Source organism: Rhinolophus ferrumequinum, chromosome 9 (genome assembly GCF_004115265.2).
Source record: "Rhinolophus ferrumequinum isolate MPI-CBG mRhiFer1 chromosome 9, mRhiFer1_v1.p, whole genome shotgun sequence".
NCBI lineage: Eukaryota > Metazoa > Chordata > Mammalia > Chiroptera > Rhinolophidae > Rhinolophus > Rhinolophus ferrumequinum.
Window position 1 is genome coordinate 16945363 of NC_046292.1, and position 16242 is coordinate 16961604.

At 37.0% G+C, this 16242-nt stretch overlaps 1 protein-coding gene across 1 annotated transcript in view; it reads left to right on the top strand.

Moving 5' to 3' along the window:
• The window catches only part of CLIC4 (chloride intracellular channel 4), a 61958-nt gene extending 46431 nt beyond the window's left edge, over window positions 1-15527 (top strand). Inside the window, exons 4-6 of the mRNA XM_033114767.1 lie at window positions 3494-3600; window positions 14367-14548; window positions 15345-15527. Of these exons, the coding sequence (XP_032970658.1) occupies window positions 3494-3600; window positions 14367-14548; window positions 15345-15509 (454 nt within the window). The 3' untranslated portion in view covers window positions 15510-15527. The remainder of the gene's footprint in view (window positions 1-3493; window positions 3601-14366; window positions 14549-15344) is intronic.
• The last annotated feature ends 715 nt before the right edge of the window (window positions 15528-16242 follow it).

A 16242-nucleotide genomic window follows, 5' to 3' on the forward strand; every position in this document is an offset into this window, starting at 1 on the left:
TTTTACTGATACGCATTGGAACAGCACGTTTAGATTGGGAGTGCCTTCCCCTTGGTGGGCTCTGCAGCCCATAATGTGAAATGCTCATCAAACGGCATCATTTCTGTCCTGCAGAATTGTTTCTAGAGGAGGAGGGGGAAGAAGAAGTGTTTCTGGAACATCTTTCCCTTCCTTTATTGCTCTAGAGCATTCAGGGAGCATCCTGGCTCTGGTTTCTTTTCCGTCTTTTCCGTCTCTGGACAGGGAGGTCTTCCGTCCTTAACTATTGCTGATTCTCCTCACACTCAGATTGTAAGCCTCCTTGTTTCCAGATAGGGTGAGGAGAAAAGGCAGGAGAGTTGTATGAGCTGGTAGACTGTAACCTAGCATTTCTAATAACGTTTCTGGCATTTGATGATACTGAGAACAGAGTGTTTATGTGAGCACTGCTGATTTAATCACGAGAAATAAATACAGGCAACTATCTAGCCCTAGAGTTGTTTCGAATTCAGAGACAAATGAAAAATTTAAATCAAGCAACTTTTGCTGGTCTATGTAATTGTAGGTTTTAAAGAAGAAACCTTCTCTCCAGGGAAAGTGGTTATGTATTTTTTTTAGTTCCCCTTGCTTGAATGAAGGAACTACTCTGCTTCCTCCACCTCCCCCACTGTCCCCCACCCCATTTCAAAAAAGCCTTGAAACTTGGATTTTTAACTGAAGTAGGCCTGTATACTTGGCTAACCTACTGATAAAAGGATAGAAAGATAAAGCCAGCTAATTTTGGAGAAGAGTTCTATAAAGTGTTATTAAGCCTTTTTTTTTTAAAGAAGTATGACAATGAAAGTTGAATTGACAGTGATAAAAACTATAACCAGACTTTATTCTTACATTGACACACGAAAGGAGAAAATGTCTGAGATCTTTCCTAAAAGGATGGAAATATTCTTAGTCTACCATCAATGGTCAGTGATGTAATGCAAAACAAAGGACTATCTGAAAGTCTAACTACTCTGGGTGCTATGCTATGTCCATTCTGTTGTTGACACATAGCCTTTTATTAATTATTTGCTTTCCTTTTGTTAAATGTTGAATGCTCACAATAATTGAAAATTACTGCTTCATCAAGCTATTTGCTAAAACTAATAATAATTGATGAATTATTAAAATCCAGTGTTTGGGGGGATGCAAAAAGAGTTGGCAACTGATTTTGGACTTATTGGTGGTTTAGAATTTGATTTATATTTTAGAACCTGATGTATAATAAAACAAAACACCACCACCTAGGGACAAGAAATCTGCGTTTTAGTTTGGTGATACTTTTAAGTAATCCAATGACTTTGGAGCCAAGTATGTAAACTTTCTGGAAGATAATTTCCTTTTAGGCAAAATGAGAGATTGAGGTGAGTGGTCTCTTACAGCTATAGTATTGCATTAAATTAATAATACAAATTTAATGGTTTGGAAGGGAAGATCAGGGCATGTTTAACCTGCTTTAGAGAACAGTGTTTTAAGAATTTTAATAGCAACTATTTCCATATCAGTAAGGATGTGCTGATTGAAAGTCCTTCATTCTTACCTGTTCATTAAACTAGGTCTCTAGTAATACGCTCATCATTATATCCCCCGCACTTAGTACAATGCCTGACACACAGTAGATACTTAATTAGAATAAATGAATATATGTATGAATAATGAATATATAAATAATCTGTAATTCAAGCCTACCTTCCTATAAATTATTATGAGAATTATGAAGTTTACTTCGTTAGAAAAAGTTGATATAGCTAAATAATGGTTGGGGAAGAGAGGACTAATTTTGGAAACTTGGATAGAAGACATACCAGTATGTATTGAAGAGGCACTTACGTTCCTTGCACTATTTTTTGTTTGGAACGAGTCAGTGAAGCTACTGTATTACCAGCGGTGAAAACATTTAAATGAGGTTGGTTGTTTTTATAGCCAAAGGAAACTCAGGGATGTTGAAGCAGGGATTAACTGTTACAGCTCAGGCAGGAAAAGTAAACTTAGGTGAAATTCATTTACTATAATCATTCACTGAAAACCTCGTTATGTGAATAATTTCATTTATAAGAGAAATCTTTAAGCTTAAAAATTGAGAGAGATTAAAAAGAAAGAAAACTTGAACATATAGGTAAACAGTTTATATTCTTCTTACCAATATTGTACTATGTCCGTTTTTTAGAAGATATATCTCTTCTTGAATTCAAGAAGAGTAAACGTAAAAAGTAAACGTAAAAAATAGGAATATAAAAACTAACCCGAAACTGCACCTTGCAACTGAATTAAATTTCTATAGAAAAATACCTCATCTTCATTTTTAATTTAAAGAAAAGTGGCAAGACAACACCTTAAAACATATGAATAAGTCTAAATCACTAGTTTAATGTAAGATTTTTTTCCAAAGTCGTAACTGCCTGCAAGCCCATTTTTCAGTGAAATTTTGCAGGGTCTTTTAGCTGAGGAATCTTCCCTAAAATGGTTGTAAGAGGCTGAATTCCTCTAGCCCGACTCCCTGGAGCTGATGCCAGCTCTGAAGGAAAGAGTGAGGTGTTGAGTTTTTTTCACAAGTATTTTCCAACTTGAGGAAGAAATATATGGGTATGTGTGTTTGAAATTTAAATATGTAAAATACACATCTGTGTGGTTTTAAAGAAAAGGCTGTTTGTTGTGTCACAAATGGTTCTTCTCAAAGTAGAAAATCTTTTTAACAACACAACAGAGCACTTGTTAGCAACATTCCCGACATCTTATTTTTCTGTTGCCCAGGGCTACTCTTACAAAATGTAATATACCAGAGATTTTTGAAAATCCCGAGTGTAGGGTGGTCTGAAGTGAGCGATCTGCCTCTTGCTGTTTTGTTCCTAACCTCCTACGGATGTGCGAGGGGCTCCAGCAGCCCAGACTCTTCCTGCTGTCAGGGTTGCCCGAGGCTGCTGCACACGGTTGGTTCAGTGCACGGCCAGCCCAGGATCTGGCTAGCATTCCTGTTTGAGAAAGCTCTCCCTTCCCTCGAAACGTGCTTAGTACAACTGAGAAAGCAAGTTTTTAACTTTATTTAATTGTGATTAATTTAAAATCATATTCAAATAGCCACATGTCACACTAATGGGCTACTGTATTGGACACAACAGATGGAGAATATTTCCACCATCACAGATCTCTTCGCGCTGCCCTAGAGTTCTCTTTCTAAGACCCCCTTTGGCTCTGACCAAGCAGACCGTTTCCCCAGCATTTTAGTTTATGAAATGGAGGTGGAGTGCGAATGCCTTTTGGTTGCCAAGAATATTAATATGTGAACAAAAACACTTTGCTGAGCTTTGCTTCCTAAGGAAAAAGACATTTTAAAAATATAGAAAATGGATGATGGCACTTCTTAGAATAATAACTGTTAAAAGATGTCTAGTAACTGTGAGCACATGGTTTGTTGATTGAGGGAATTTATGCTAATGTATTTTTGGAAGATCTATAACCCATTATCACCTTTTCCATTTAGGTACTTAAAGCTTTCACCAAAACACCCAGAATCAAATACTGCTGGGATGGACATCTTTGCCAAATTCTCTGCATATATTAAGAATTCAAGGCCAGAAGCTAATGAAGGTAAAAAAGAAATGATTGAATTACCACTGAAAACAACAACAAAAAACCCACCAGAAACCCTATTATGACAGTGATTATAAATGCATACTTTGGAGTCCAGACATTCCCATAAGTATTAAAAACTAGCTTTCAGAGTTGATCAGAGATTTGATGATCAACCGGGATAAGTAAGTCCTGTCTTTTTTCAATGTTTCTAGCTCGGGGGACAATGTCTAGCAATATAGTAGGTGTGTGATAAAATGTTTATTGAATGAATTTGTTCTCATTCTTCTGAGAAGTTACTGTGAAGGGAGCTATGCAAAGAATTAACCGTGCATCAAAAACAGTGGATTGGGTGGTTCAGCTATAGATTGATATAGCTTCACTTAAACCATTACTAAATCTTTTGTTTATTGTTGGGCGCCAGCTTTTAAAATCAGCCTTTGTAGATTTTTGTGCTAATTACTCTTAAAGAGCAATTTTTGGAGTTGCTCTGTTCTTTAGACTTACCAGCCTTCCACATTTCTCTGCCTCCTAAAACTAGGATTTTAGTTTCAAGTCATATTTTCATGGTGAGAATTGTATAGGTTGTATGGGTGCGATTTTCTTTTTTTATTTATTAAAGGACACTTTCCTATTATTTCATTTACCAAACTTACATTTGGTATATTGAAGGCAAGTTTCTTTGAACCTTGTCTTAACCACACCTTTCAGTAATTTCCGTTTTTCTTCCCTTCGGGATGTTAAGCATTGTTCTCTCTGGAGAAAACTGTATAGCGAGAGCGTTAGTATTTAATTAAAAGTAACAACAATAGCCACAAACCAGCTCCTAAAGACGCTTTAGTCCATCATCGTTTCAGTCAGTGGAGTTTTTCACATGTATTTTCCAATTTGAGAAAGCAATACGTATATGGGTTTGTGTGTTTGAAATTGAAATATATAAAATACACATTTGTGTGGTTTCTAAAAAAAAAAAAAGTTGTTGTGTTACTAATATCTCTTCTCAAAGTAGAAAACTCTGTAACAACACAACAGAGCACTTGTTAGCAAAATTCCTGACATCTTAAATTTCTGTTGCTTAGTGCCTCCCTTGCAAAATTCAATATATGGGAGGTCTTAGAAAATCCTGAGTGTAGGGTGGTCTGAAGTGAGTGATCTGTCTCTTGCTGTTTTTGTCCCTAACCGCCTGTGGATGAGCAAGGTGCTTGACCTAGTGGGGTTCTTTTGTGTAGAAGTTTATGGCAGCAAATGAACAAGAATACCGAAGTGGGGAAAATATCAATGAAATGGAAACACTTGCTAATTTCCTTGTTATTTCAGTAGGCAGATTTCCAAGCTCTTCGGCCTGTTATTTTTTTGATTATTAAAATTTAAAACTGCAGCATTTTATAATTTAGTACTGAATTTCAGTGGGTCCTGGAATAATCTTCACTGCATGAAATGTTTTTCTGCAGTGAAGGGAGAAAAGGGAAGAACGTTAGTGATCAGGCCTGGCTTACATCTATTAAATGTGTTCCAGTAGCTGCCTTGGTTTGGGAGCAATTTTTCTTAGTAATTGGCTTTTTTCCTGACTAATGTTTCTGTCTAAGCATTTTATACACTAAGTAAACAGTTACAGTGGAGCCTCTCCTATCCACAGACAGTATCTTTTCTCTTCTACCTTTTCCTTCATGCAGGTGACTGTTCTTTTCATAAAACTATCTTTTGCACCCAGGTGCTCTTGCTGCATAGTTCTTTGAACTCTTAAAGTCATAATGTTTTTATTTCTCGATGAGATTTTTGGAAGCTGGAGGGTGGTTGAATTTTATTTTTTATTTTTTTTGACACTTTGTGGGAAGAGAGGAGAATAAAATGTGCTTGCTTTTAAAAAAAACAGTTGCTTTGGTGGATGGGTTTGAGGGGAGAGACTATGGGAGAAAGTGAGTCATTTAACTATAAGTTTGTATTCTGTTTTTTCCTATTTGTTATACTGTTTTAAGTAGCCACCAACGCTTATTGTTCTTTGAATTCTGTAACCAAATAGGAACAAACAACATAGTAGATTACACAGTGCATAACTTAGAAGGCCTTATATTAAATTACCTGTTGGTAAATAAGAATTCCAGTTGCCAAGCAACTTCCCCCCACAGGGGCCTGTCACTGACATGAGACTTTTCTAAAGAAAACAGTGTTCGAAATCTCCCTTATGTATATTTGTTGCAGGTCTCTTATGTGTCTGTTTCATGCAATTAAATGCCTTAAATAAGCCTAGGAAATTAATGATCCATTCCCTTATTCCCCCAAACAATAAACAATTTACATAGAGATGGATTTGTTATTTTACATGGTAAATCAGAGTAGGCAGATTGTTTATTACAAAATAATATTTCATATTCAGCCTATGAAATACTGTACAAAATCGAATAGGTTTGGACAATTTTAAGACCTACTTCTAAACAAGGGATTAAATGCTTAGTTGCTACAGTATTGGCCTAGTGAAAGTGAAACAGAAGGGCCAATACTTAGATTGGGGTACAAAGTAAACAAATAAGATTTAAAGAATAAAATAAAGGGAGACACTGATGATAGCTAGCTAAATAGACAGATAAAATATATAATTCTTGTGGTAACAGGTCCAAGTTGGTTGGGAGTAAGAGTTTGTGAAATCTTTTGAAGCATTACAAGAGAAATTAATGAGTAATTCCTTTTATGGGGATGGGTTAGGTATGACCTGTCCCAGATCTCCTAGGCTTTTTTCAGTTCTGTGATTTCATTAATTTATATAACTTATTAAGCTCCCAAACGTAACTGATAGATAATTTATTTGTCTATTTGGTATTTATAATCTTAAGCAACCCATGAATTTAGCAGTGCTGAACTCTGCCATTATATGCTCTGAGGCATATTCCATAATGTCCAAATTCCTGTTTTTAAAGGGAGGCAAAGAGTCGATAGGTTCTGATCAGTTCGTTTTTATTCAAGATTCAGTCTCCTCCATCACTGCCTCCCTCTTTCCCTCTGGAAAAGTGGAATCAGAGGATGATTGTTCATCGTTGTAGCTATGAAACTACATTTAATCATCTTTAAATACTCATTACCTCTCCCTGTTTTCTTCTTATGTGTTAAAAATTGTTTGTGTAAGATTACCCTTTATTAAAACTAGCAGTAGCTTTAAAATATAGTTTTATCCATGTAAATGCTCATAATTTTTGTTTTCTTCATTGTGAATTGTATTATTTTTCTACAACAGATATGGACTTGTTACATTTAATGTTTTCTGCTTTGCATTTACTCATTTGAATTATACAGGTAATAGAGTAATACATACTGACTGAAAAAGTTAAAATAGTATAGAAATAAATTTAATAAAATTTCAGGGCCCCTTAATCATATCATATGACCTCTTCCCCAACAGTTAGCATGTATCCTTTTTTCTGTGTAATTCTGCAAACATTGTACATGTATGTGTATTTACATATATATGTATACATTATGCAGTTGTCTTTTTCACATATTATGCGATGGAAATCCTTCAAAATATAGATCTACCTCATTTTTTAGAAATACTGCTTAATATTCTATAATACAGATTTTTATTTAACCATTTCCCTGTTGGTAGACATTTAGATTGTCTCAAGTTTTTTTATTATGACAAACAGTGCTGCCAGTGAATATCTTTGTGAAACAGGTCAAAAGGTTTTGTTCTCCAAAAGTCTACACCAGTTAATATTCCTACTAACGTTAAAGTATTCATTTCCCCACGTTTCTGACCCTGGTGTGTGTGTATATGTGTGTTAATCTTTTAAATTCTGGTATGTCCTCATAGGCAAAAAAGGGTATTTTGATTTTCATAATTAATTTAAAACTGACTGTATGGCCTCTATTCCATTACTAATTTTTTTGAGAGCTTTTTGAAAAACCTTCTGAGAGAGAGCAGTATTACTACAGCAGGGGTATTAGAGAATAATAGTGACGCTTATTAATTGCAGGACAAGTTACTTTCTGATGGCCTGCTACTGCCTTCTAGTGGTTAATCCTGACATTTTCTTTGTTTTAACCAACTTCAAATTCCTTTGTGATGGTTTGTCTTCAGAACTTTATTATGTTTATTGAATGATGCTCTTTAGTACTTTTTTTTTTTTTTAAAGATTTTATTGGGGAAGGGGAACAGGACTTTAATGGGGAACAGTGTGTACTTCCAGGACTTTTTTCCAAGTCAAGTTGTTGTCCTTTCAGTCTTAGTTGTGGAGGGCGCAGCCCAGCTCCAGGTCCAGTTGCCGTTGCTAGTTGTAGGGGGTGCAGCCCACCATCCCTTGCGGGAGTTGAGGAATTGAATTGGCAACCTTGTGGTTGAGAGCCCACTGGCCCATGTGGGAATCGAACCAGCAGCCTTCGGAGTTAGGAGCATGGAGCTCTAACCGCCTGAGCCGCCGGGCCAGACCCTTTTTAATATTTTTTGGTACTTCTATTTTTCTTGTTTTGTTGGCCATTCCTAATATTGATACATGAAAATTGTATCAAACTAATTCAGCATTCTTTGTTTTCACTAATATATCCTTTATTCTGACATTCTTAACTATGAAAAATCACCTAATATTCTCACCAGGTACAGCAAATTCACCTTCATTGCAAATGCTATGCTAAGTCCAAAATTATAGAAAGAACAATAACTGTAATGTTTTGTTAGCTTAATTTTAGTCCGTGCCTTGCATATAGGATTACAAATACTGTATGCTATCAACTTTGTAAATTTAGGATATTTTATTTTCCTATTGGATACATTTGAGAATTTAGGAAAAGGATTAATTTAGAGCAGGTCGAAGATTATAAACTTGCCATACCACTGAAGTGCCATTTGACACATTATTTCAGTGTTTGAATTCAGGCAATATTATCTTCCTTAGAGGCTCTGATTCTGTTCATTGTAATCAGATCAAAGAACAAGTCCTCTTATCTACTGTGTTTTCCCGAAGATAAGACGTAGCCGAACAGTCAGTTTTAATGCATCTTTTGGAGCAAAAATTAATATAAGACCGGGTATAATATAATATAATATAATTAATATAATATAATATAATATGATATTACAATACAATATAATATAATACCAGGTCTTATATTAATTTTTGCTCCAAAAGACGCATTAGAGCTGATTGTCCAACTAGGTCTTATTTTCAGGGAAACAGGGTAATATGTATTTATTCTGTATGCACTTTTTTTGACAGGAAGCATATTGAATGTTTAATTTTTTTCTTCAACAGTCCTGAGATTCTCCTGTCTGTTTACATTTCAGTGACTGTATGCATTATCAATAGCTAGTACATAATTAATGAAAGATTGTATTTATTGCCTTTGTATTTTATTTTTAAATGGCTTGATTTCCTGTCACTTTTCTAGTTGTAGTTGAACTCTCCTAATTCCTCAGTTTCATTGTACTGGGTTCTAGTGCCCTGCTGCTGAACTATTTTCTCTAAGGAATAAACTAGCTTGATCCTGGCTGTGGCTAGAGTGACCTTTTATGAATAAAACAGGTAGTTCTTTAATCTTGATATTGTTGTCTGTCACTTGACATAACACATTCCAATTTGATATTTACCTAAATAAAAAATATTACCAGTTTTTCTTTACATTTTAAGAATGGCCATTATTTTCTATAGCAGTATTTAGTGTCTACCTCATTCTCAGCTTCCCACAAAGATATAACAGTCAAGTACAAACATCTTCACTCATCTGAATTTAAAAGTGTCTGTTCTACATTTTTACCTAATTTCTTTCTTAACCTTCTTCATACATTTAAGAAACTCAAAACTTTTCTACTTAATTTTTGTTTTATCTTACCCTGGGCTAGATGTTAACCAGGTGTCCAAATGCATTTGGGTAGAGTGCCGTGAATTTTAGAGGATATACTGAGGAAGCACAAGACATTGATTTTACCTTCAAAGAACATACGGTATGGTAGAGGAAATAAGAATTACCCATGAACTTAAGAACAAGAATGAGAAGGAAGAAGTTCATGATTTAGTGGACTATTCGTTTAATGTAAACCAGACCTGAGTTTTAAAATTTTATAACTTTAAAAATCTAATAGTAATAGAAAGTGCCCATATCAAGGACTGAACATAACTAATAAATTTTTAAAAAGCATATTAAAAACTAAAAGATGGGGCCGGCCTGATGGCTCAGGCGGTTAGAGCTCCGTGCTCCTAACTCCCAAGGCTGCTGGTTCAATTCCCACATGGGCCAGTGGGCTCTCAACCACAAGGTTGCCAGTTCGATTCCTCGACTCCCGCAAGGGACGGTGGGCACTGCCCCCTGCAACTAAGATTGAACGTGGCACCTAGAGCTGAGCTGCCTCCCGGATGGCTCAGTTGGTTGGAGCGCGTCCTCTCAACCACACAAGGTTGCCAGTTCGACTCCTGCAAGGGATGGTGGGCTGCGCCCCCTGCAACTAGAAAACAGCAACTGGACCTGGAGCTGAGCTGCACCCTCCACAACTAAGACTGAAATGACGACAACTTTAAGCTGAATGGCACCCTCCACAGCTAAGATTGAAAGGACAACAACTTGACTTGGAAAAAAGTCCTGGAAATACACACTGTTCCCCAATAAAGTCCTGTTCCCCTTCCCCAATTAAATCTTAAAAAAAAAAAAAGAAAGAAAGAAACTAAAAGGTATTGAGTTATCAGAAACTGGCTTTTTTGTTTTTAAATTGTATGCAATCTTTATTTTTAGCCATCATGGCAATTTAGACGATTATAATCATTATCCCACTTTTTTTACTTGTGGTAAAATTGATATCTAACATTACATTAGTTTCAGGTGTATAACATAATTCGATCTTTGTATACGCTATAAAGTAATTACCACAATAAGTCTAGTTACCATCTGTCACCATACAATTGATCCCTTTCATCCATTTTGCCCACCCCACAAACCTCTTTCCCTTCCGATAACCACCAATCTATTCTCCATATCTATGGGTTTTGTTTGTTTTGTTCTCTAGATTCTATGTATAATAAGTTAATAGAGTACAGGCATACCTCGGAGATATTGTGGATTCTGTTCCAGATCACCGCAATACAGTGAATATTTCAGTAAAGGGAGTTATATGAATTTTTTGGTTTCCTAGTACATACGAAAGTTATGTTTATACTGTAGTCTATTAAGGGTGCAAATCTATTATGAGTCGTAATCTTTTTGCTGGTGGAAAATCTTGCCTCGATGTTGACGGCTGCTGACTGGTCAGGGTGGTGGTTGCTGAAGGTTGGGGGTAGCTGTGGCAATTTAAAATAAGACAACCATGAAGTTCGCCACATCGATTGACTCTCCTTTCATGAATGATTTCCCTGTAGCGTGCGATGCTGTGTGATAGCATTTTACCCACAGTAGGACTTCTTTCAGACTTGGAGTCAATGCTCTCAAACCCTACTGCTGTTTTATCAATTAAGTTTATGCAATATGCTAAATCCTTTGTTGTCATTTCTACAGTCTTCACAGCATCTTCACCAGGAGTGGATTCCATCTCAAGAAACCACGTTGCTCATTTATTAGAAGCAACAACTCATCCATTTAAGTTTTATCATGAGATTGCAGTGATTCAGTCACGGCTTAAGGCTCCACTTCTAATTCTAGTTCTCTTACTATTTCTACCACATCTGCAGTTACTTCCTCCACTGAAGTCTTGAACCCTCAGTCATCCATGAGGCCTGGAAGCAACGTCTTCCAAACTCCTGTTAATGTTCCTATTTTAACCTCTTCCCATGAATCATGAATGTTCTTAATGGCACCTAGAAAGGTGAATCCAGAGGTTTTTAATTCACTTTGCCCAGATCCATCAGAGGAATCACAATTTGTGGCAGCTATAGCCTTATAAAATGTACTTCTTAAATAATAAGACTTGAAAGTCGAAATTACTCCTTGATCCATGGGCTGTAGAACTTGAAGACATTTTCCTTTGCATTCACAACGTGGCTAATTGTTTGGTGCCAGAGGCCTAGCTTTTGGCCTACCTTGGCTTTCAGCATGCCTTCCTCACTAACCTTAATCATTTCTAGCTTTTGACTTAAAGTAAGAGATGTGCAACTCTTCCTTTCACTTGAACACTTAGAAACCATTTTAGGATTTTTATTTGGCCTAATTTCCATATTGTTGTGTCTCAGGGAATAGGGAGGGCCAAGGAGAGAGACAGAGATGGGGTAATGGCCCATCAGTGGGGCAGTCAGAACACACACATTTATTGACTAAATTCACTGTTTGATGGGGGTGCTGTTTGTGGCTCCCCTAAGCAGTTACAGTAGTAACATCAAAGATCACTGGTCACACATCACAAATATAATATTCATGAAACACTTTGAAATACGGCCTGGATTACCAAAACGGGACACAGAAACGAAGTGAGCAAGTGCTGTTGGAAAAATGGCGCTGATAACATGATCAACACAGGGTTGCCACAAACCTTCAATTTGTAAAGAACTCATTACCTGCAAAGCACAGTGAAGCGAAGTGCAATAAATGAAGTGTGCCTGTAATTGTCTTTCTCTGACTTATTTCACAGCAAAATCAAGGTTCATCCATGTTGTCACACATGGTGATATTTCATTCCTTCTTATGGCTGGATAATGTGTTTGTGTGTGTATGTGTATCACATTTTCTTTATCCGTTGATAGACACTTAGGTTGTTTCAGTATCTTGGCTATCGTAAATAATACTGCAATGAACCTGAGGGTGCACATATCTTTTTGAGTTAGTGTTTTCATTTTCTTTGGATAAATACCCAGAAGTGGAATTGCTGGATTATATGTTAGTTTTTAATTTTTTGAGGAAGCACTGTACCGTTTTCTGTAGTGGCTGTACCATTTTACATTCCCACCTACAGTGCACAAGGGTTCCGATTTCTCCACATTCTTGCCAACACTTTTTATTTCTTGTGTTTTTGATAATAGCTATTCTAACAGGTGTGAGGTAATATCTCATCCATACTCCATTTTTGAGTATCACACGAACAGATATGCATCAAAAGATTTGTATAAGAATGTTTGTTACACAATTAGTCATAAGCCCATAATTGGAAACACCACCCACTCCATTAACAGCAGAATGGATAAATAACTTATTATGGAATCATATGACGGAGTGCTGTGTAACAGTGAAAATGTATTATCTGCCTCCCACAACGTCACCAATGAGGTTTCCTAGGGCTCTGCTTTAGGCTCTCTGCCTCTCCTTCACTTCCACGGCTTCAACATTCATTTCTGTTCTCAAGACTTCCAAATATATTGCTCCGGGCCAAGCTGTTCCAGACACTGAAACTCAGCTGTCTGTTGGACACCTGTACTCAGGTGTCATGCTGACACCTTGAAGTCAGCATGTACTAAACTCATCTCCACCCCCCACCCCCCCCCCGAATCTACTCTCTAGGAAGGTAAAGGTTTCAGCAAGTGGCACCAGCATTCACCGTGGGGACCGTTTGTTTGTGGACCAGCTTCCCTGTACTCCTTCCACTCCCCAAAATGTGAACTCTGGGAATAGGAAACTTTTATGTTTTATTCAGTAGTGAATGTAACGATGTTTAGAACAAGATTTGGCATGTAGTAGGGGCTCAGTTTATATTTTGTTGAGTATATCTAGCCTTCTTTTTCCATATTCAGTTTGGTTTCTGAGCTCTGTTGGTTTTTATCTCCTAAGTACCTCTCAAATCCATTCGTTTCTTTTGATGCCTACAGCCCCTTACCCAGCTAAGACCATCATGTATTGTCTGGATGCTGTGAAGGAACCAAGGGATAAGTGGGTGGGAGCAATTTGGAAAGACAAGGGATGTGGTTAGGCTACATTTATGTTACTGGTGATGTAACTAATGGGCAGCGTGTAAAAATCTGCCTTTTTCTGTAATGGATCCAACTTTATTCAAACTTACAACTAGTATATTGATTGTCACCTCAGGATATTTAACTTTCTTTTATGGCCAAGTACTGTAATTAACTGTGTGTGAGCTCATATATTCTGGGAGTGGGAGGTGAAAGGTGGATTGGGAAGGTAAAGGGTAATAGAAGATCTGTCTATTGTTATTCCATATTTCTTTCTAATGACGTTCTCACTCCTTCTCTGCTAAGGGTCACTAACTTGACTTCCCAGACAGACAGGGGTGCTTCTGTCCCACCTCTCTCTGAATCGTAACAATTACAGCATCTTAATCTATTTGGCTCCGGGGCCACTCAATTCAGTGTTGTAAACTGAGCTCTCTAATCTGACCTGTGTGTTTCATGTTATTACACAATAGTGCTATTCTTGGCTCTTGTGTAATATAAAACAATGCAAAAACTCCAGGGTTTCTACTTGGATTATTTGTACTGAGGTTTCTTAACACATACTGTGGTGAAAAAATCGAAATATTCTCATGGGAGCAGGAATTGAAATTGGGGCAAATATCTCTGTCTTGGCAGGATTTTCTTCCCTAGTTTGAAATAATAGGTTTGTTTTTTCTTACCCATTTTTCCAGTTTAAATATCAACTGTGCTGGCCCATATTGTGTTCGTATGTGGGGTATTTAGTTATGAACAAGTTTATACTGATACCATCTGAAACTGTCATGCTTGTTTTTATATTTATCTGAATACATTTATTTGTGTCATAACCCGCCCCATGTAAATCATCTCCAGGAGAGCAGGAACCTCGTCTGTTTTGTTCCTGGTGGGCTTAGTGTCAGATGCTTGCTGTTACTAGCATTTGACAATCAGTTATTGACTGCAAGAGTAATGGAGTTCTTTGGGGCTCGGGTGGTTGTCCTTACAGTATTCCCGTCTTTCTTTCAGCATTGGAGAGGGGTCTCTTGAAAACACTGCAGAAACTGGATGAGTATCTGAATTCTCCTCTCCCTGACGAAATTGATGAGAACAGTATGGAGGACATTAAGTTTTCCACACGTAAATTTCTGGATGGCAATGAAATGACATTGGCTGATTGCAACCTGCTGCCCAAACTGCACATTGTCAAGGTAGGCCCATCGGACGTGGTGTCACATTGCTCTTTGACCCAGTATTCTGTGTACTAAGATAGCACTTCTCTCGTGCGTAAAGCTGTTTTGATCTGGCAATATGACTAGGACTCCCCCCGCCTCCAAATAGTGTAATTTAATGCTGTTTAGGCAATAGTTGAAACACCCTAGAGTTAATCAAATGGAAAATTATGTCTTAAAATTGAGGCATATGAGAAGGAGGAATATTATTTATTTTTTTCTGTGATGGCATAACAATTCAAAGATGTAACAGGTACCTTTGAACTGGAGTTTGCTACACTGACTTATATCATCAAATTCTGTTCTGTGATCACCGGCTTTTTCTATTAAGGCAAAAAAATATTTGAGCATTTATTGTGTGAGACGTGGTGCTGAACAGAATAGTAATAAACACTAGTTGAGCAATCACAATCAAGAAAAACCGAGATCTGAAATAGTGTGTGTGTTTTAAAGTATTTATCCAATGATTACACTTGGCTGTCTCTGGATGGTCAGGACAGTCACATGCAGTCACTTACACTCCTGAAGCGCTGGTGTAGTTCACAATCCTTATTATCATTGTTGAAATTTCTAGTGTGAACGGAGGTGACTTCTAACTTCATTCTCCCCCTCTGATGAAATTGATGAGAATAGTATGGAGGACACCAAGCTTTTTTCCCCAAATCGAAGCAGTTCTCAGAGATTCACAGAATTCATTTGCCTTAAAATCAGAGGTATGTCTGGTGTACAGGACTCGGAAAATCAAATGTTAACTTTTGATCTCTTTGCATTTCAGGTGGTGGCCAAAAAGTACCGCAACTTTGATATTCCCAAAGGAATGACTGGCATCTGGAGATATTTAACTAACGCTTACAGTAGGGACGAGTTCACCAATACCTGCCCCAGTGACAAGGAGGTAGAAATAGCATATAGTGACGTAGCCAAAAGACTTACTAAGTAAAATAACATTTATGAGAGAGATGTCTTCACATCTTTCCTTGACTAAGAATATGCTTTTCCTAACAGACTGCTCCTCTTCCTATAAAGTAGAAATTTTATTTTGCATGAACATGGCAGTTATTCAAGATTAGGATAAAGGATAGACAAGGTATAGTAGCTATCTTTAAACATACACTCCTAAGCAGTATTATTTTAAAATTTTATCCTGCCTACCTCCCCTACCCCATATCCTCCTCTCCTCTAATTTGGAGATATTTCGCCAGAAACTTTTCACTTTAGAGGTAGTTTGCCATCTCTCTAGAGCCGTCATCATTGTGTCCATACACTGTGGCAGGACTTTTGAGGTGCAGTGTTTGACAGTTAAAATAGTAACCATGACCTCATCAGTCAACCCCAAACTGGTGCATAATGCATGGTACAAGGAGTATTTATGTATTTTTTGGAATTTTATAATATTTAGTAAGAGTATATGAAAGGATTGCTACTGTATCAAAATACTGTTCCAACTTAGTCTATCCTGGATATGTACCAAGGGAGTTACCACCAGAGAAGAGAGCCTTCCTTCTACAGAAAGTCACTACAGATTTTGCTCTTTGACTTTGTACATGGATTTTTACTTTTCCTAAAAGCATTTATTCTTTATACCAGTTATAACATCTGATACTATGTAGAAGCTAAAAGTTTAGAGGGAGGGATGATATTCTCAAGATCTTCCTCGAGCATTTTATCCATAG